This window comes from Hemitrygon akajei, chromosome 5, assembly GCF_048418815.1.
Source record: "Hemitrygon akajei chromosome 5, sHemAka1.3, whole genome shotgun sequence".
NCBI classification, from domain to species: domain Eukaryota; kingdom Metazoa; phylum Chordata; class Chondrichthyes; order Myliobatiformes; family Dasyatidae; genus Hemitrygon; species Hemitrygon akajei.
Window position 1 is genome coordinate 103,189,364 of NC_133128.1, and position 21,974 is coordinate 103,211,337.

General features: G+C 42.8%; 1 protein-coding gene and 1 non-coding gene across 4 annotated transcripts in view; one reads left to right on the forward strand and one right to left on the reverse strand.

Annotated features, from left to right (window-relative positions):
- LOC140728033 (phosphorylase b kinase regulatory subunit alpha, liver isoform-like) overlaps nt 1-21,974 on the reverse strand; it is a 153,280-nt gene that overhangs the window by 109,444 nt on the left and 21,862 nt on the right. For all 3 annotated transcript variants that reach the window (XM_073046147.1, XM_073046148.1, XM_073046146.1), the window contains exons 5-8: nt 20,573-20,741; nt 13,838-13,920; nt 4,996-5,076; nt 751-849 (exon numbers count right to left, since the gene is read on the reverse strand). In XM_073046147.1, coding sequence (XP_072902248.1) covers nt 751-849; nt 4,996-5,076; nt 13,838-13,920; nt 20,573-20,741 — 432 coding nt within the window. The remainder of the gene's footprint in view (nt 1-750; nt 850-4,995; nt 5,077-13,837; nt 13,921-20,572; nt 20,742-21,974) is intronic.
- Nucleotides 17,455-17,561, forward strand: LOC140728641 (U6 spliceosomal RNA). Its single transcript, XR_012099131.1, has one exon. It is a non-coding gene; the product is annotated as a U6 spliceosomal RNA (small nuclear RNA).

The window sequence follows — 21,974 nt, forward strand, 5'->3', positions numbered from 1 at the left end:
TTATCCTTAAACTGTGACCCCTCATTCTGGACTTCCCCAACATCGGAAACAATCTTCCTGCATCTAGCCTGTCCAATCCCTTTAGAATTTTATACGTTTCAATAAGATCCCCCCTCAATCTTCTAAATTCCAGTGAGTATAAGCCTAGTCGATCCAGTCTTTCTTCATATGAAAGTCCTGCCATCCCAGGAATCAATCTGGTGAACCTTCTTTGGACTCCCTCCATGGCAAGAATGTCTTTCCTCAGAATAGGGGACCAAAACTGCACACAATACTCTAGGTGCGGTCTCACCAAGGCCCTGTACAACTGCAGTAGAACCTCCCTGCTCCTGTACTCAAATCCTTTTGCTATGAATGCCAACATACCATTTGCCTTTTTCACCGCCTGCTGTACCTGCATGCCCACCTTCAATGACTGGTGTACAATGACACCCAGGTCTCGTTGCACCTCTCCTTTTCCTAATCGGCCACCATTCAGATAATAATCTGTTTTCCTGTTCTTGCAACTTCAGATCTACCTTGTTGTGATTTTATACATTGCTGTCTACCTGCACTGCCTCTGTACTCTCACACTTTATTCTGCATTCTGTTACTGCTTTACCTCGTGCTGCTGAATATACTGTAGATTTAGTACAAGGTGAATTAGTCTGTACAACTGATATGCAAGACCATTTCTAACCTCCGTATAAGTAATAGACCAATTGACCTACACATAGTAGTGGGCAATTCCTAGCATTCCCTCAGGATTACCTGGCAATGTTGTACCTCATCCGGAAGAACATGGATGACTGATCTTGGGCCTCCACAGGCTCCAAACAAATCCAGCTCATCGATTGCCTCCAGAGCTGCCTGCAAATACAGAGGACAATTAAATGGATCCAAAAACATCCAAGCTAGGCCTGCCCCATCTACTTGGGAGCCAACCATTACCCAGGCTGTCCCAATTCAAGCATTGCTGATCATTTGTATAAACACATCAAACTGGTTCAGCTGGTTTAAATAGTAAAATTCACTTGAATTTGCCACCCAGTTCATGGAAGTAAATGTTTTGCTTCTATGAACATACAACAGGAATTCAATTAATCACGTTTCAACGATCACTGGGTAAGCCTGGTCTGCTTTTCTCAGCCTGGAGTACAATTAAACTTAATTAAACTTTAAGTTTAATTAAATTTTGACAATTTTCAAGCACAAAGAGGAACAGAGATGTGCATTTAATACATCTCAAATCTTTTAATGAATTGCTATTAACACAATTCCTTAATTTTCTTAAATATCCTTTCTGTGCAAATGATTGGGGACATGCACCTTGTTCAATGGAAGCCCATCACTGACAGTTCGTTAACGTGTGCCTCCACTGTAACACTCTGTCTGCTCTTGAAGCAACAGTCAGAGGTTTAGAGTTAGACATGTCAAACTTCTTTTAAACGACTTTAGTTTATGTAACTCGTGGCGCTGAGTGCTTTGAGATCGATTATTTGAGCCTGCAACTTAAGTCTGAGAAGTTAGATCTAAAATCATCACATTAACTGAGTGAGTGAACTATACATACTAAGCATTTTAACAGTTTTTCTTTACTCAGGAACCTCAAAACAACAGGAAAATCGAATCCTACTCCTAAGCTCTCCATTTTCATCTGCAACTCTGAATATAACTCATGGTGATCTTTCTTTGTTCAGTATTGTTGAGCCAAAATGTTTACATTGAAGTGATCTCATGATAAGTATTTTAAATGGTGACAGTGGATTAACCCCAGTGGAACATTGGTGAACCAAGACAGGTTGGAGATGGGGCCTCTGTCATACTTTTGAGCACCGCAGGGTAGGCTTGTTATAGAGGAGTACTCTTTATATCAGATTTCACTGGGGTCAAATTCCTCCTTAGAAAGGCAAAGCAAGCATAAATTTTTTGTAGCTGTCACATGCAACCAACTGCCACGACAAAGCTTTGTAACCTTTTTCCCATCCCTAACTCCCCACTTGCCCTACAAACATGCCTGTGCTGTGAACTGCAACATTAACTTGTGTTATTCTATGCTCACTGAGTACAAAACAGGACTTGTGGTCCACAATATTGAACTTGGACAGGGTGACAGTTAAACAAGCAAAATTATTTTGTTGTTGGAGCTGCAAATAGTGTATGTTTCAATACCCTGCTGACTTTAGCCTTGTGTGGTAAAAAAGACTTTGGGGAATCAACAAAGAAAACCCAGCTCCACTCTCTACTAATGGAAGCATGATACTCATGTTCCCGGTCTAATTAAGCTGTCAGGATGCCACGATGGGACCCAGGTATTTACTTAGCAGAACGTCCTTCCGGCCCAATCGGCAGCGATGCCAGCAACCCACTTATTTAATCCTGGTCTAATCACAGAACAATTTACAATGACCAATTAACCTACCAACCGTACGTCTTCACACAGTGGGAGGAAACTGGAGCTCCCGGAAGAAGCCCACACAGCCACAGGATAAACGTAGAAACTCCTTACAGGCACAGCAAAACTTACAGTGAAATGTGTTGTTTGCATTAACAACCAACATACCCAAGGACGTCACCGAGCTGCATCTCTGTTGAGCTACTGGCTCAGACTTAGTTACTTTTTCAGGTTTGTAGGATTGGCTTTGGGGATAGAGAGGGAACTCAGGGTTTAGGTACAGAGTTGTGGAGGAGTTAGAGGTCAGGCCAAACTCGAGACCTCCTCTTTGCATTCCACGTTGATGTGTGACAAAGGACAGGGCATAAAGGTTCTGATGTCGGGCCAGCAGACCAGCAAGAATTAGGGCTGGTGGCCACCCCCCACAACCACCAGCTCAGCAAGTCATCGATGGGTTCCTGGTTTGAAGTTCAATACGACCAAAGGAACGAGGACTGGTGAATCGGTGAGACCAGTATTTGGGGCTTAGAGTTCAGGATCTGGAGTACAGGCGGGGTCTTCATTCAACAAGTCAATGATGAAGAATGAGGGTCGATATTGAAAACAGAAGCCCGAAGTCCAGCCAAATATTGAGGCCCAGTGGCCAGACCCCTGAACCTGCAAGTCCATTGGGCAAGTTGAAGGCCCAATATCTGCAAATCCACAAGTCCACAGGGGACTGAAAGACTGGCCTGGGGCTGGAGGACTGTTCATGATTGGAAGGAGGATCAGGGATTATCTAGCTGTTATTATGTTCTGTTTTGTTCTGCTGAGCATTGAAGGCAAGCTATGTTGGTGCCAGAATGTCCAGTGACATGAGGGCTTCCCTGCCTCCAGCACATCCTTAGGTTGTGCTGGTTGTTAATGTGAACAAGACAGGTCACTGTACGTTTCAATGCATGCATGATAACAAATAAATACAAATCTGAACCTAAAGTTGTGAATAGAACTGAACATTGTACAATGATTAGCACATCTCAATCATTAGAATTTCAGATGGAGACGAGAGAGCCTACAGGAGCAAGATACACCAGCTAGTTGAGTGGAGTCACAGCAACAACAGTAACATCAGTAACAACAGTCACAGCAACATCAGTAACACCAACGAGCTGATTGTGGATTTCAGACGAGAGAACACATACCAATCCTCATAGAGGGATCAGAAGTGGAGAGAGTAAGCATTTCAAGTTCCTGGGTCAAGATCCCTGACGATCTAACCTGGTCCCAACATATTGATGCAGCTATAAAGAAGGTAAGACAGTGGCTATATTTCATTAGGAGTTTGAGGAGATTTGGTTTGTCACCTAAAAAACTTCTGGTATAGGCGGGAGGTTGGGGGCTACTGCACAGAATCGAAAGAAGCTACAGAAAATTGTAAAATTAGTCAGCTCCATCTTGGGTAGTATCCAAGTCATCTTCAATGATCAATGCCTCACAAAGGTGATGACAATTATTAGGACCCCCGTTACCCAGGACATTGTTACCGTCAGGTAGGAGGTACAGGAGCCTAAAGGCACACACTCAGTGATTTAGAAACAGGTCTTTCCCTCTGCCGTCTGATTCTTAAATGGACATTGAACCCATGAACACTACCTCACTTTTTTATGATTTCTGTTTTTGCACTAATTTTAATTACACATATATACTTCCTGTAATTGATCTATTTATTTATTTTCTTTCTATGTTATCATGTATTGTATTACACCTCTGCTGCTAAGTTAACAAATTTCACGACATATGCCGGTGATAACAAACTGATTCTGATTCAGACATGTCCATTCTGACTTTTTGATGGCAGTAAGCCCATCTGGTCAAAGCCCTTAAAATTAATGACAATATTACTCCATATTCTAAGAAGAATTTTAGACTTTCCAACAAGAAGGACACCTGGTTATGGATGAAACATTGTGAGGATAAAGATGAAGATACTTCTGAAATGCTGACTATTTATTCCCCCCAGAGCTACTGCCTGAATAGCTGAGATCCTCCAGCACTTTATGAGTGTTCCTCAAGACTTCCAGCACTTGCGGAACCTCGTGTGTTCGTTGCCTTCACATTCTGTTCTTCTATTAATAAAATCAAAGATTTCATAAGCATTATTCAAAATAAACAGTTCTATCAACAAATCCTGTTACCTTTAAAGTCTCATTCAAGGTCAAGTTAAAGTTCAAGATTATTGTACACATGTACATCACCAATTGAAACAATGTTCCTCCGGACCAAGGGATCCGCACAGACCACACAAAGTAATATTACCACAAATAACTTAATAAATAATAAGGTGCATTTATGACACAAGTTAGAACGTAAACAGAAGAACATGACTGGCGCTTCATACGTGATGAGACCTGGCCAGTGGCAGGGAGTTCAGTGCTCTCATGGCTTGGGGGAAGAAGCTGGTTCCCATCCTAACACTTCTCGTCCTACACCTTCAGGTTCTTACACTCCGTGTAAAACTGCACCACTTTAGATTATTTCTCTTCATTCTTAATATCTAGCTTTAAACTTCCCTACACTGAATATCAGCTGCAATTGCCTAGCCAATGCATTCTGTACTACAGTTTACTGGCGATATTCATTACCTTGGCCATGCCCACAGAGCTTGCATTCAACTCCGCTATTCCCTGGTTCATTTTATCTCCTCGCTCCCACATGCCATAATCCTAAGAAAAAAGGACACACATCAATTTTATTTGTCTGCTGTTATTGAAATCATGAACATGTGACAACCACAATGTTAAATCAGCATTCAATAGCAGGGTCTCATGAGATCAGTGGAGAACACATCCAGTTCAAAGACTTCAGCAAGATCACCACATTCAGCCTGCAACTGAACCCAGCTGCAATGTCCCACTTATAACAGTACAGCGGTGTGATACCAGATTTACTGGAATTGGTATCCGTTGTCATATGTACCAACACACAGGGAAAAGCTTCTCTTATACAGATCAAATCATAATAATGCCAAATAAACTGTAAAAGTTACAGAGAAACAACAGTGCAGGTGAACACTAAAGTGCAAGTGCACGGACAATTCAAAGTGACCTACTGGGAACTGAGCATAGCAGAGCTCTTCCCGCAAGGATAAAGCACTCCTGGTGGGATCCAGAAATGTAGAGCTGAAACTTTTAGCATATTGGCCTTCATAAATCAAAGTATTGAGCACAGGAGTTGGGATATTATATTGAAGTTGCGCAAGACATTGGTGAGGCCTAATTTGGAGTATTGTGTACAGCTGTGATCGTTTACCTACAGGGAAGATGTCAATAAGAATGACAGTCTGCAGCGAAAATTAACATTGCCAGGATTTGAGGGCCCAAGTGATAAGGAGAGTTAGGACTTTATTCCCTAAAAGGTAGAAGAATAAGGGCAGATTTGACAGAGGTATACAAAATTATGAGGGGGTAAAGATAGGATAAATGCAAGCAGGCTTTTCCCCCTGAGATTGGATGGAATTAGAACTAGAGGTGATGGGTTAAGATTGAAAGGTGAAATGTTTAAAGGGGAACGTCTTCATTCAGAGGGTGGTGAGTGTGGAACGAAACTGCCAGTGGAATTGGTGCTTGCGGGTTCGATTTCAACATTTAAGAGAAATTAGATATGTACGTGGATGAGAGAAGTACGGAGAACTATGGTGTGGGTGGAAGTTGATAGGAATAGGCAGATTAATAGTTTGGTCCAGACTAATGCCTGTTTCCTTGCTGAAGTATTCTATGACTCTATGCTGATCTCAAGGAAGACAAGTCTCTCGTCACATGCACAAAGGTACAGGAGGAATGTAAAGCAGTATCATGGGCACATTGGTTCAGTCAACATTTTGCTTACATCTTCGGAAACAGCTCAATTTCTGTCTTTGATATCTCTTTTTTTCCCTTTCAGTGTTCTTTTGAAGACCCTGACCTGGAGTTACATGCTGACTTCAGTTCTTTGCGGGAATGGGACCCACTCTCACAACTGGTTGCTATTTGATATCACAAGAACGCAGCCTGGAAGATTAGCGCCTTCTGGGTTCCAGGATTTCATTGCTCTGGAGGCGGGCAGACTCGAGGTCAGTGCCTCTCTGCAGGAAATCGTGTGTCATGGGAGATGGAAGAAGGAAAGCAATGAGCTGGCTGTTGGCTGTGTGTCCCGAGACCCGAGTTCTTTGGACACAGAGCTTGGAAAAAGCAATGCAACAGACTTTTAACATCATAAATCAGCTAGTCATTTGTTATGTCTCCCCTCTCACTGTGAAACGGGGACACCTCTTTTACCCCTTATTATGGAGAGAGAATGACTGTACAGTCGGCCCTCTATTTATCCACAAGGGATTGGTTCCGGGACCCCTCGCAGCTGCTCAAGTCCCTTATTCAACTTGTCTCAATGTGGTGAATCTTAGGACCCAGCGGAACCCCAGACCTTATTTAACCTGTCGCAGACCACTGGACATTAGGACCCAGCGAGACCCCAGACCTTATTTAACCTGTCGCAGACCACTGGACATTAGGACCTGGTGGCAGAACTCTGAATCCGCAGTGTTTCTGTTCACGAAAATAATCACGATCACGATTGAAAATAAAATGGAAATAATAAAGTAATCGGAAAGAGGTGAAAGGCCATCGGTCATTGGAAGAGCATTTGGTTACATCGGTCAACGATCGGAACAATTTTAAAGGATAAAGAGAGAAAGGCTCTGCCCCGATGAAAGCTACAATTATTACTAAGCAACTCAATGGTTTAATTATTGGGTTTTGGGTTTTTGATCCTCCACATCAATCTGGCACGGTGGAGAGCGCACTTGGGAGCGGTCTGTCACTGGAATAAACTCGGGAACTTCCATTCCTGAGCCCAGCGCTGAAACATACGTTCTTAAGTGTTCTATATGCATAGAAAGGTAAAATATATACTATATACTAAGACAAACGTTTGACTAACTGACGCTAAATACTAGATGTACCTGTTCCGACTTACTTAGTAAGAGAACTTAACGATTTTTTTCGATCCCGATCCACAATAACCCACGCACATCCTCCTGTATACTTTAAATCATCACTAGATTACTTATAAAACCTAATACAATGTAAATGCTATGTAAAATAGTTGCTATACTGCATTGTTTAGGGAATAATGACAAGAAAAAAAAAAGTCTGTACATGCTCGAACAACAAGTGCTGGAAGAGCACTTCCGGGTTTTCGCAATTCGCGGTTGGTTGAATTTGCGGATAAGGAGGGCCGACTGTAGTAAGTCAAATACCAGGTGAACAAGTAGCCTTTGGGGTACTGCAAGTCTGTGTCTTATTTGATGCTTTGCTGCACGCTTGAGTGCTCAGTGGGAGCACCAATGCTTTTTTTTTGCTGGTGGGGGGTGTTGTTGCTTTGCTGTTGCTTATGCATGTGGGGGGGGAGCTAGGAGGGTTTGGGTTTCTAACATTTAACTGTCATTCATTCTTTGGGGCACTCCTCTGTTTTCATGGATGATTGCAAAGAATAAGAAGTTCAGGATGTATATTGTATACATTCCTCTGACATTAAATGTACTTTTGAAACCTTTGAAACAGACAGACAGAACTAGCAGCAGTAGTAGCCCCATTTTGAAAGCCTAACACATGACAGCCAAGGCAAGCTCACATAACAAACTCTGAAATTCAGAACTCGGGACTTGGAGCAACAGCAGCAAGTTTAACAGCAGTCGGTCTTGGAGTTTATTTGTGAGTTTCACTCTACAGGAATTTAAGAGGCAAGTTTGCTACTTGTTAATTAATAGTTAATGGCTAATTTAACTAATTACCAGCAGTCAATAAAAAGCTACAATCCAGTGGAGTGGCCATTTTAAGAATGGGGAGCTGAGGCTGTATAGGTATTGAGTGAAAGGGTGGACCTTTAAAATTAAAAAATACTGTGATGAGCTACAGGTAAGTTTTAGTTTGCTGTTGGTCCTTGTGTTTGATTCATTGTAGGTTGACTGGTAGTTAGGGTAATTGAATGCTTCTCCTGCAAGATGTGGAAAATGGGGGAACCTCTGTGGCTACATCTGTGGGAAGTGCACTCAGCTGCAGCTCCTAACAGACTGGACTCAACAAATGGAGTTGGTGCTGGTCATCAGGGAAGCTGAGAGCTTTATAGCTGAGACTGAGAGCTGGTCCCACTCAAGGTACAGGTTCTTAAAATAAATGACCAGCAGGAATAGTAAAGGAAATAGGCAGAAAATGCAGGATTCCCCCGTGGACATTCCCCTCATTAGCAAGTAGTCTTGTTAGATATCGCTGAGGGTGATGTTTTTTCAGGGGTGGCCATTCCCCTCACTAATGTGTATTCTCATTGGATATTGCTAAGAGTGATGGTCTTACAGGGTTATCAGCAGTCAGGGCACTCTCTCTGAGACTCAGAAAGGATGCAGTCAGAGTGAAAGTGAAGTGGACAGACAGAAGATTGTTGCCTGCAAGAGAAATGCTAGTGTATGTTGCCTCCCAGGTGCTAGGATCAAGGATGTCTCTGAGTGGCTGTAGAAAATTCTCAAGGTGGAGGGGAAGGTGAACAGCCAAAGGCCGTTGTAAATGTTGATACAAAGGACAGATACAAGGGATGAGGTCCTACAGCATAAGTATAAGCAATTGGTAAGAAATTAAGAAGCAAAATGTTGAGGGTAGTGATAACATGCACAAGCGAAGTCAGAGATAGAAAGTAGGCTGAATGAGCATGTGGCTGAGGAACTAGTGTAGGGATGGGTACTCTTGAACCACTGGGATCTCTTCTGGGGGCAGAGGAGACCTGCACAAGAGGGACAGGTTGCACTTGAACCAGACAGCGAAAGTGCTAAGATGATAACACGAGTGAATCTGCAGATGCTGGAAATAAATAAAAACACAAAATGCTGGCAAAACTCAGCAGGCCAGACAGCATCTATGGGAGGACGTAGTGACGACGTTTCGGGGCGAAACCCTTCATCAGGAGTGAAGTAACATGGGATGGTTGAGGGGGATAAGAAGTGGGGGGAGGGATAAAGTAGAGAGCTGGGAAGTGATAGGCTGGAGGGAAATGGGCTAGGGGGAAGGTGGAGAATTATGGGAAATAAAAGAGAAAGAAAGGTAGGGCTGGGGGCAGATTATAGTGAGGGGGGAAAAGAGAGAGAAAGAGAACCAGACTAAAATAATAGATAGGGATGGGGTAAGTGGGGGGGTAGGGGTATCAACAGAGGTCTGTGAGTTGAATGTTCATGCCGGCAGGTAGGAGGCTACTTAGGTGGGAGATAAGGTATTGCTCCATTGACCTGCATGTGGCCTCATCTTGATGGTAGAGGAGGCCATGGACAAACATATTGGAGTGGGAGTGGTCTGTGGAATTGACGTGTGTGGCCACAGGGAGATCCCGCCACTGCTGGAGAACTGAGTGCCGGTGTTCGGCGAAACGGTCTCCCAGTCTGCGGCAGGTCTCCCCTCCCCAATGTATAAGATGATAGATGATTTAAACTAGATTGGCTGGACCATGCCCTCTTGATGCTGCCATCAGGCAGGAGGTACAGCAGCCTGAAATCCCAAACATCAAGGGTTAACTACCATCACTTCTACAACTGACTGCAGAAGTGTGAACTCCACCTGTTTGTATTTTCTTTCTCTTTTAAAATGTGCACTACTGTCATTATTTGTTTTGTTTGGCCCATGTATAAACAGTATAATCTGTGTAATTTGTTAACTTTTTATTTTTGTCACGTTCTGTGCCACTGCAAAAAGGTAATTTTCATGGCATTTGTACTCTGTGTATATGCCTTGTGACGACAACGAGCTCTTCATTGACTCTGTTTCTGAGGATACATGACTGGTCTGACAAGAATAACAATGAGAATGAGTTAATCAGGAGAATGGCAGCTTAAGTCACAAGCTCCTCCGGAAAAACGCATATTAAGCCCCGTTAACCCATCAAATATAATATTTTTCAAAAATATTTGAACTGAAAAGAGGGGCAAGAATGGGGAGAAGAAATGGAAATTAAAAAAGCGACACTGCAGAGCCTGCGTCCGAGAGGAGTGCAGCGAGCGGCTCTCCGACCTGACCGCGTGCAAGCAAGGCAGCCACCGGGCCTCGTTCAGTCGAAGTGACAAATATCTTCGAAATCCTGAAAGAAATAATGGAGGTCCAGAAAGATATAAAGCAGTAGCTCCGTGATATTAAGGCAAAGCTCGCCAGCGTTAATCAAAAAATAGCAGTAGCAGATACTCACATTGAGAAGGTGGAAGATCACGTTCAAAATGTGGAACGGATACTGAGTAAGACAATAAAAATAATACATCACCAAAAAGGTAAACTGCTTGATCTGGAGGGAAGATCACGGCAGAAAAATATCAGAATCTACAACGTTCCCAAAGGAGCGGAGAGCTCGTCTATAACGGAGTTTGTCGAATAGTTACTGCAGAACGCGCTGGATCTTCCCTCTGTTATTAAGCTGGAAATCGAAAGAGCGCACTGCGCATTCGTTCCAAAACCTACCCTGGATAGAAAGCCACGCTCAATAATAATTAAATTCCTGCGGTACAGCACCAAGGCGCAGATTCTACAAAGGGCCTGGGGTAAGAAAGAGTGTTTTACGACAATAAATTAATATATTTCGACCAAGATTACCCCCCCCCCCCCCCCCCGCGGTCCTGCAGAAACGCAAAGAATACTCTGAAGTAAAGCCAGTACTAAAGCAAAAAAAGATTAGATTTCAAACTACGTACCCTGCTAAACTTTGAGTGTTTTATGACAACGGGACGCGGTTGTACCAGACAGTGGAAGAGGCGACTACAGACATGAAGGCCAGAGGGTTGCCCGTCAGCATGACCAAAACGAGGGAAAGCCTGACTGAGGAATTATCCTGCTCCGCTTGGGAAGTAATGCGAGAAACGAGAAGGCAGGAGACAGGAGGAGGCCGAGAGAAATATATCAGGAAGAGACCGGGAGTTTCCGAAAGACAGTCCTCACCCCTTTCAGAAGAGCCATAAGGTTTGGCTAACTTTAAAAATGTTGAGAAGCTAAACGGAAGGAAAAGTAGACGGTGATATACCTATCTTGAGAAATACTTATTATAATGTGGATTTTATATTACTTAGTTGTTATTCTTTATTCGCTCACTTACTCCTTTTTCCCTACCAAAATGAGTGTGAGTGTGTGTATACTAGTATATATATATATATATATATATTAGTACACAGGGAAATCTTTTCTGTGTAATGGATTTGTTCACTGACTTTTATGAATACTGTAATGGGGGCCCTCAACTCACAAGTAGGAGGGGTTATCCCCCACAGCTAGACATTTCCTCTAGCTCAACGCAGGGTCATCTACCAGAGACCTCAGCCTTGGAATTACACGTTCGTTGCCATTTTTGTTGTTATTTGCATTTCTTGGTTCTTATTTGTTCAGGGAGTAGATCGATTAAGTTTTATTCTAATTTCAATGATACATTGACAGATAAATACAGATGGCTAAGGACAAGGTAAAATTCATTTCTTTTAATGTCAACGGGCTATTAAATCCAATCAAATGTAAGCAAATTTTATTCAATTTGGAACAATTTGATTCATACTGGGAAAAATGGTTCAACTACATAATGCCTCATAGGCCTGATTTTATTCTCACAAATCAATGAATCTGTTGTAAAAAAAAATCACTCCCTACTTGTACATAGTTCTTTCCTATTGCTTGTTTTTTCTTTCCACTCTTTTCTATGAGTGTATACCTCAGATAAATACTTTGTAGAGATTTGTGATATATATGATTATATGTACAATGTCTGAAATACATCTTATGGAAATGTTTGTTTGATGATGAACTTCAATAAAAATAAATTATTTTTTTAAAAAAAGAGAATGAGTTAATCAATCATGAACTTGAAGTATCCCTGGACTGAAAGGTCCAGCTTTTATTCAAGGGAAAAGAAACTGGTCTGTAGACCAAATGGCAGATCTACAACAATCTCAAAACAATTTATTGCAACAGGAGATGTGATGACACAGCCTGCATGTGAGCTTTCTAAGGAATTACTTTCAAAACTAGATTCAGGTTTTTTCAGAACTGAATGAAGAATTTTGTAGAATAGGGTCAGTTTTGAGGTTTAGTGTGTGGGTAAGTAGGGGAATGCCTGAACAGAATTGGGGATTGTAAGAAGATTAGTTAAGTTTGTATAATGGTCAACTTGTGTGTCATATAAACTGGAAAGGGATAATGAAGGTATCAATAATGGAGGCACAGTTTAATCATATTTTGGGGAAGCATTTCTATTGAATGGTGTGGGGAAGAGCTGGGGTAAAAATAAACACTCACAATAGGACATGACCATAAATTACAACAGGGAGAATGGGAGTCTGTCTAGTGAAGTAGACAAAATCCAATTAGAGGCAACCCTGCAGATAAGACACAGATCAAATACTACAGAGATGTGGGTTACTGATGTTGTAAAATATGTTTATAGTTATTATAACAGAAATACTATGAATTGCTGGAACATTTTCAGTGGAAGGGGAATATCTTTGAGTTCTGACTCAAGTATTTCCCAGTGCATACTGTTGCAGGGACTGAAACGCTGCTTTGTTGAATAAACACCACTGCTGTATAAGAGATTTAATTTGTGCTGTCCTGATTCAAGGGCAACTGGGCCTTGTGTGAAAGACAGATTCAGGGTGCAGATAAAACACAAATCCCTGCAACATAAGCTGATTCAAAAATACATCTTGAGATGAGAGGAGATCCCTGCTGAGATGCTAAAACTGGGCAGAGAAGCATTTCAGTCACAAGTTTGTGCAGATGAGAACAGACTTGGGTAAGGTAAATACTGGTAAGCTGCTTCACTCTTCATCTGTTAGTACAATGTTAGAGTGGTGAGGATGGCCCCAGGGGCTGTTGTGTTCTCTGTGTACAATGTAGGAATTCTGGGAGATCTCCAGCTTCCCAGATAACCACATCTGCACCAGATACACCAAGCAGCAGCTCCTCAGAACGTGTTAATGAACTGGAGCTGCAGCTCGATGACCTTCAGCTCACACGGGAGAATGAGGTGGTGATTGACAGGAGCTGCAGAAAAGTAGTCACCATTAAGTTGCAGGAGGCAGGTACGTGGGTGACTGTCAGGAGAGGGAAAGGAAATGGACTGTCAGTACAGAGTACCCTTGTGTCTGTTCCCCTCAATAATAAGTATTCCACTTGCAATCCTCCAATATGTTTTCTGTAAAACTTCAACTTGCCTTTGACTCTGACACTGACTCCTTCCAGTGTGGCTCGCAGTTGAAGAGCAGTAATCTTTCTGTTCTCACTCAGCCCTGAGACTGAGTGACCTGTGCACCACTCTACAACAAAGCACCCAGATAGCTTGCTGTACTCACTCACATTGACTTTGAACAGCTGTCAGTGAGGCAGCTAGCATGAATCAATTATCCTGGCTATTCTTGTTTCTCATCTAATCTCTGCAAATACTTACAGCAACTTTATAAGCAGCCTCGATGTAAAACACAAGATTCTGTATAAACGATACTTCATCCAAGGTGAAAATGATGCGTAACCCTATGGAGAGCATAATATCAAATTACTATAAAGAAGAGAAAACCTGCAGATGCAGGAAATCCAAGCAACACACACAATGCTGGAGGAACTCAGGCCAGGCAGTATTTATAGAAAAAAGTACACCTGTCCTGTGAAGGGTCTCAACCCAAAATGTTGACTGTACTTTCTTTCCATAAGATGCTGCCTGGCCTGTGTGTCTGTCATAAAGGTCATTTTCAAATCTTTTAGGAATGGGTTTTAAAGGCAATTCTATCCTGCACAACAAACCATCCCAGTGCTTTGATACGGAATGACATTTTCAGTGGTATTTGCATTAAAACTACTTTCTTTGTTTAATCATTCATTCCTGATGTCTGGACACTGAATTTAACTTCAGCCAAATTCCCTTTTAATAAAGCCACATTTTGCCAAATATAGAATGCTTCAGGAGGTAATTTTCAACTTGTCTCACCAGCCTAGTAACATGATGAGATCTGATGCCACTCACCCCGGGAACCCAGACAAGAGGGACTCAGTGAAACAGGGCGAGGGAGATGGAAACTTCTGACCCCAGGTGATGCTATCCTAAAATCTTAGTCTGATTTCAATCATCTGAAACATTTGTTTAAAGCATGAAATAATGGTCTCTGGGAGACTGAGGGTCCCCTAGGTAGCTACGGTACTTGGACAAGTGCTGCAACTTCCACTGGAACCGCAGGTGAGAGAAGAAACCCTGAGCCTATATGTTAGACATCTTTAGCAGCTGTGGGAGCCAGAGGAGATAGTAGAAGTTTGAGCTGTTGAATTGTCCCACTTGGTGTAGTTTGATGCACCTGAGTTCTGTGCCTTCCTGCACTTCTGCTGCTAGGATGACCTAGAAGAGGAAAGCCATAGCAGTCAGGTCTCTGGCACCTGATCTGGCTTTATGGCTCAGGAGGGAGAAGAGCCAAGCTATAAAGATAGGGGATTCATTAGTTAGGGGAACAGACAGGAGATTCTTGGACATAATGTCACCTCCCAGGTGGCAGGGTCAGAGACATCTCAGATCAGGTCCACAGCATTCTTGAGTGGAAGGGTAAGAAGCCAGAAGTTCTGGTCAATGTCGGAACCAATGGTATGCATCCTGCAAAGTGAGTTCTGGGAGTAAGCTGCTAAGATAAAGTACAGAAACTCCAGGGTTGTGATCTCAAAACAGCTACTTGTGCCATGTGCTAGTGGGGCCAGAAATGGGAAAAACTGTAGAGATGGCGAAGCCCTCCCTCCTGCACATTTCTGGAACATTTCCTTCTCTTTTAGGGAAAGTGTACAGAAGGGATGGTTTGCACCTGAACTGGAAGGCTTGCTAGTGCAGCACGGGTGGGGGTGAGGGGAGAGAAGAAAAGGTAATTCTAATGGTATCAGAAAGGATCTGGCAAGTGTGTTGGGACAGGCTGTTTTCTGGCAAAGGTATACTTGGTAAGTAGGAGGCCTTCAAAGTGAAACCTTGCGAGTATAGTTTGTTCCTGTCAGAATAAAAGGCAAGAATAACATGTTTAGAGAACCTTGTTTTTTGAGAGAGTCCCTGGTTAAGAAAAAGGAGCTCAGCGGCTATGGGTAGGAAGGAACAAATGAGATGCTTGAGTTTAAGAAATGCAAGAGAACAGTTGAGAAGAAAATCGGTGGGGGGGGGGGGGGGGGCTAAAAGAAGGCACAAGGTTGCCCCAGCAGACAAGGTGAAAGGAGAAGCCCAAGAGATTCTAGAGATGTGTTAAGAGCAAAAGGATTGCAAGGGATGAAATTGGTCCTCTAGAATATCAGAATGGTAATCTATATGTGGAGCTAAAAGAGATGGAGGAGATCTTAAATAGATTTTTTTGCATCTGTATTTACTCAGGAGACAGACAGCCTATAGCAGTGAGTAAAAGCTGCAGGGGCCAAGGACTCTATGCAGATTAGAGGAGGAGGTGTTTGCTGCCTTGAGTAATTAGGGTGGGTAAATCCTGCAACCACCCCCAGCCCCAAGGCTTGACAGGATGTTTCCTCAGTCCCTGTGGAAAGCTAGTGGAGAAATTACTGGGGCCCTGGCAGTGATATTTAAAAATCCTTAACTGGGAGGACAGCTAATGTTTTTCCATTGTTTCAGAAAAGCCCTAAGAACCAGCCAGGAAATTGTAGGCCAGTGAGCCTGATATCAGTGGGAAAGGTACTGGAAGGTATTTTACGGCTCTGGGTGGACTGATTAAGGATGGTCAGCATAGTTCTGTGCATGCTAGTTCATGGCTAACTAATCTTAGAGTTTTTCAAGGAAGTTATTAGGAAAGTTGATGAAGGCAAGTCAATGGATGTTGTTTACATGGACTTTAGCAAGGCCTTTGACAAGATCCCACATGGGAGGCTTATCAAGAAGGTTGTCACTTGGCATTCAGGAGGAGGTAGTAAATTGGATTAGACATTGGCTTTGTGGGAGAAACCAGAAAGTGGTTATAGATGACTGCTTCTCTGACTGGAGGCCTGTGACTAGTGTGCTGGTGTCAGTGCTGGGTCTGTTTGTCATCTATATCAACAGTTCGGATAATGTGGTAAACTGAATCAGCAAATTTGTGAATGACAATAAGATTAGGGGATATAGTGGATGGTGAGGGAAAACTATCAAGCTTGCAGTGGGATCTGGTTCAGCAGGAAAAAAATGGGCTGAAAAATAACAGATGAAGTTTCATGTTGACAAGTGGGTAGTCTTGCACTTTAGGAGGGCAAACCACAGTGAGTGGTAAGGCTCTGAGGAGTGGTATAACAGGAAACTGGGACTACAGATCCATAATGCCTTGAATGTGGGGTCACAGGTAGAGAAGATCATAAAGAAAGCTTCTGGCGTATTGGCCTTCATAAATCAAAATATTGAGTACAGAAGTTGGGATGTTATGTTGTTTGTATAAAATGTTGGTGAGGCCTAATTTGCACATATCTAACTACAAGATGGATATGAATAAGACTGAAGTAATGCAGAAAAAATTTTCAAGGATGTTGTCAGTCTTGAGGACCTAAGCTATAGGGAAAGGTTGAATAGGTTGGGACATTATTCCCTAGAGTGCAGAAGATAGAGAGATTTTATAGTGGTATACAAAATTGAGGGCTATTGATGGGAGTAAATGTAAGTAGGCTTTTTTCACTGTGGCTGGGTGAGACTAGAACCAGAGGTTGTGTGTTGAGTGAAAGGTGAAATGGTTAAGGGGACCATGAAGGTAGTGAGAGTGCGGAATGAGCTGCCAGCAGAAGTGCTGGATGCACTGCTTTGGAGTTGAGGCCAAACTGCTTTTCCCAGAGTAGCAAATTTGTGGAATCCTCTACTCAGAAGCAGTAGAGGCTCCTCTTAATATATTTAAGCCACAGTTATAGTTTTTGCATAACAGGAGAATGAATACAAAACTGGCATATGTTGTGGTAGCAGTATGTTGCAATATATAATTTAAAATTATCAATTACAATAAGAAATGTATGACAATTAAGTAATAAGTGGTAAAAAGAGCAAAAAATGGCGAGTTAGTTTTTGGGTTCATTACTCATTCAGAAATCTGATGGGTACTTGCTTTGGTAGCACATATACTAAAATTGGAACGATGCAGAGAAGATTAGCATGGCCCCTGCGCAAGGATGACACGCAAATTCGTGAAGCGTTCCATATATTAAAAAAAGGAAGAAAAAAAAAAGAAATCTGATGGCAGAGGGGAAGAAACTTCATGAACAGTGTACCTCCTCGGGCTTCTGTCTGTACCACCTCCTTGATGATAGCAGTGAGAACAGGGCATATCCTGGGTGATGGGGGTCCTTAATGATGGATGCCATATTTTTGAGGCATGGCATTTTGAAGGTGTCCTGCATGCTGTGGAGGTTAATGCCCATAATGGAGCTGGCTGAGTTTTTAACTTGCTGCAGCTTTTTCAAGTCTTGTGCAATGGAACACCCGCACCCCCCATGCCAGCCAGTGATGCAACCAGTTAGAATGCTCTCCACTGTACACCTATACAAATTTGAGAGTCTTTGGTAGCATCCCAAGTCTCCTCAAACTCCTAATAAAATATTGCTGCTGTCATGCCTTTAGAACTGAATCATGTGTTGCATCCAGGATAGATCTTCAGGGATGTTGACACACAGGAACTTGAAACTGCTCACCCTTTCCACTGACGAGGACTGGTGTGGTCCCCTTGCCTTTCCTGAAGGTCACAATTAATTCCTTGGTCTTACAGACATTGAATGCAACACCACCCAGCCAGCTGATCTCTCTCATTCCTGTATGCTGCCTCGTCACCATCTGAAATTCTGCCAACAATAATTGTCATCAACAAATTTGTAGATGTGGCATGAGTTGTGCCTTAGCTAGTCGTGTGTACAGAGGGCAGAGCAGTGGGCTATGCATGCATCCTTCAGGTGTGCTGGTGTTGATCATCAGCAAGGAGGAAATGTTAATTCCGATCTGGTCTCCCAATGAGGAAGTCAAGGATCCAGGTGCAGGTCCAGGTTTTAGAGCTTGTTGATTAGAACTGAGGGTATGATTGTGTTGGATGTGAAGCTGTAATCAATAAACAGCAGCCTGACAAAAGGTATTGCTATCACCCAGGTGATCCAAGGCTAAGTGCAGAGTCGGTGAGATTGCATCTGCTGTAAACCTATTGTGGTAATAAGCAAATCGCAATGGGTCTAAGTCCTTGCTTAGGCAGGAGTTGATTCTAGTCATGGCCAACCTCTCTGAGCACTTCATCACAGTAGATGTGAGTGAAACTGGCCAGTAACTGAGACAGCTCGGGCTACTCTTGGGCACTGGTATGATTGACACCAGTTTGAAGCAGATGTTAACCTCAAACTGCAGCAGTGAGATTGAAGATGTCCTTGAACGCTCCCACCAGTTGGTTGCTACAGGTTTTCAGAGCCCTGCCAAGTACACCATCAGAGCCTGATGCTTTGCAAGGGTTCACCCTCTTAATAGATGTTCTAATGTGGCCTCTGAGATGGAGATCACAGGGTCACCAGAGGCTGCAGGGATTTGCACAGGTGCCATTTTTTTCTCCCTTTCAAAGAGTGTAGGAAAGGTGTTGAGCTCATCTGGGAGTGAAGCATCACAGTCATCCAGGATCTTTTTATGATGTGTCAGTGATTTTGGATGATGGAATTGATGGCTTTGTGGTCAAGTTCGCCCATGATACAAAGGCAGGTAGAGGGGCAGGTAGTGTTCAGGAAGCAGAGGTTCCAGAACGACTTGGACAGATTAGGAAAATGGGCAAATAAGTAGTAGATGTTAAGTGTCAGGAAGAAAGTGTCATGTACTTTAGTACAAGATACAAAAGGGTAGACTATTTTCTAAATGTACAGAAAATTCAAGAATCTGAGGTGCAAGGGGACTTGCTGGATTCCCTAAAGATTAACTTGCAGGTAGAGTCGGTGGTGCGGAAGGCAAATGCAATGTTAGCATTCACTTTGAGAGGATTAGAATACAAAAGTAAAGATGTAATGCGAAGGCTTTGTAAGGTACTGCTGAGGCCACATTTGGTGTATTGTGATCAGCTTTGAGCCCCTTATCTAAGAAAGAATGTGCTTACATTGAAGAGGGTTCAAAGGAGACTCACGACAATAATTCCAGGAATGAAAGGCTTATCATATGAGGAGCATTTGATGGCTCTGGGTCTGTACTCACTGGAATTCAGAAGAATTGGGGGGAGGGTGGATTTCAAACGTTGAAAGGCCTCAATGGGGTAGATTTGGAAAGGATGGGGGAGTCTAAGATCAGGAGACACTTTCAGAATAGAAGGATTCTAAATTTCAGAATTTAGAATGGAGATGAGGAATTCCTTTAGCCAGAGTGGTGAATCCAAATTTTATCACCACAGGTGGCTGTGAAGGCCAAGTCTTTATGTATATTTAAGACAGAGGTTGATAGATTCTTGAAGGGATATGGAGGGAAGGCAGGAAATTGGGACTGAGGAAAATGGATCAGCCATGATGAAATGGCAGAGCAGACTTGAAGGGCCAAATGGCCTAATTCTGTTCCTATATCTTACAACCAGGTGATCGGACTTTCCGAAGTGTGACTGTGGTTGGTTAAGGGTTATGAGGAACAGGCAGGTAGGCAAAGCCAAGTCCACAGCCCAATCAGCCATGATCTTGCTAAATGGCAGAGAGGGCTCAATAGGTCAGAACATCTATTCCTGATTATGCTCTGATGAGAATATGCAAACTCCAGACAGTGTCCGAAGTCAGAATCAAACCCTAGTCTCTGGTTCTATGAGGCAATAGCTCTACCCTCTGCCAAACCTGAAGAATGCTTAACAAGAACCTGTCTGATAGTCATGCCTTATCTGGGAGATGCCACCCAAGAACTGAAGATGCTTCACACAATCTGCTAGAAGAACCTAGTGGGTTAAGCAGTTTGCTATTCATCTCACTTCTCCACTTTCCCAATGTGGGACTTCAGCCTGAAATGTCAACAACTTCTTTCCTGCCACCAAGACTTCCCAATTTGCTGAGTTCTTCCAGTGGATTGTGTGCTCCAGATTCCAGCATCCACAATCCCATGTCAACAAAGAAGCCTTGATGCTGAAAATTGGTGTCATTAAAGCAGTTTAGCCAGCAGGCTGCTAGTAATTGTACAACTGTTTAAAGCATTTTATTAAACACAACCTCTAAAATAAAGTGGGGCTGTTCTCACCTGATGCAGTCATCTGTGCTAGAAAGAGCAGATAGAGGGAGGTAGCATCCACTTGAAGGTGGCCCCATTCATTGTCACCGACCACTGTCGCACACGTGGCTGTATTGTACTTGGCATGGAGAGAGTCCTTCGTGCTCTGGCTCTGTTTAAACTTTTCAACTTTCTCCACCTAGGATTCAAGTAAGTTGCAGCTTTGATTAGAAACACAGACAGCAGATGCTGGAACCTGAAGCAAAACAAAAGGAGGAACTCAGCAAGTCAGGCACCATCTGTGCAGGAAGATGGACAGTTGACACTTCAGTCAAGACCCTTCAAGGCTGAAAGATGGAGAGGAGATGACTAGTATGAGAGGTAGAGGGAAGGATTAAGGCAGGAACTAGCCATTGGGAGGCACATGATAATTAGATGGGGGGGAAGGAGAGTGGGAATAGGCTGGGAGATGATGGATGGAGATGATAAAGGATTGAGGCTGTGGGGCTGCTACAGGCTTTGTGTCTAAGTGGTCTGTGACATTTACTCGACTATGTGCAGAACGGAGGCTGTAGGGCTGCTTCAGGCTTCGTATCTGAATCAGAATTGGGTTTCTTATCACTGCCATGTGTTGTGAAATTTGTTAACTTGGTGGCAGCAGCTATACAGTGCATTACATGATGCAGAAAAAGTGTATATATGTAGATTAAAATAGTGCAATAACAGAAATAATATATTTTTTAAAGTGAGGTAGTGTTCATGGGTTCAATGTCCATTTAGTAATCATATGACAGAGGGGAAGAAGCGGTTTCTGAATCACTGAGCGTGCCTTCAGGCTTCTGTACCTCCTTCCTGTTGGTAACAATGAGAAGAGGACATGTCCTGGGTGATGGATGTCACCTGAGGCACTGTTGCTTGAAGACGTCTTGGTTACTACGGAGGTTAGTACCCAAGATGGAACTGACTATATTTACAACCCTCTGCAGCTTCTTCCAGTCTTGTGTAATAGTCCCCTTCACCCATACCAAACAGTGATGCAGTCTGTCAGAATGCCTTTCATGGTACATCTATAGAAGTTTTGAGTGTTTTAAGTGACAAACCAAATCTCTTCAAACCGCTAATGAAATGTAGCCATTGTCTTGCCTTCTTTATAGCTGCACCAATATGTAAGGACCAGGTTAGATCCTCAGATCTTGACACTCAGCAACTTGAAATTGCTCTCTCTCTCCACTTCTGATCCTTCTGAAGATTGGTTCATGTTCCCTTTTCTTGCCTTTCCTGAAGTCCACAATCAATTATTTGGTCTTACTGACATTGAGTGCCAGGTTGTTGATGTGACACCACTCGTATCTCGCTCCTGAGATTCTAACAACGAGGACTCTCTTGTTCTAAATACTATTTGCTTTCTTTTATTGTTCACACAATTTGTTTT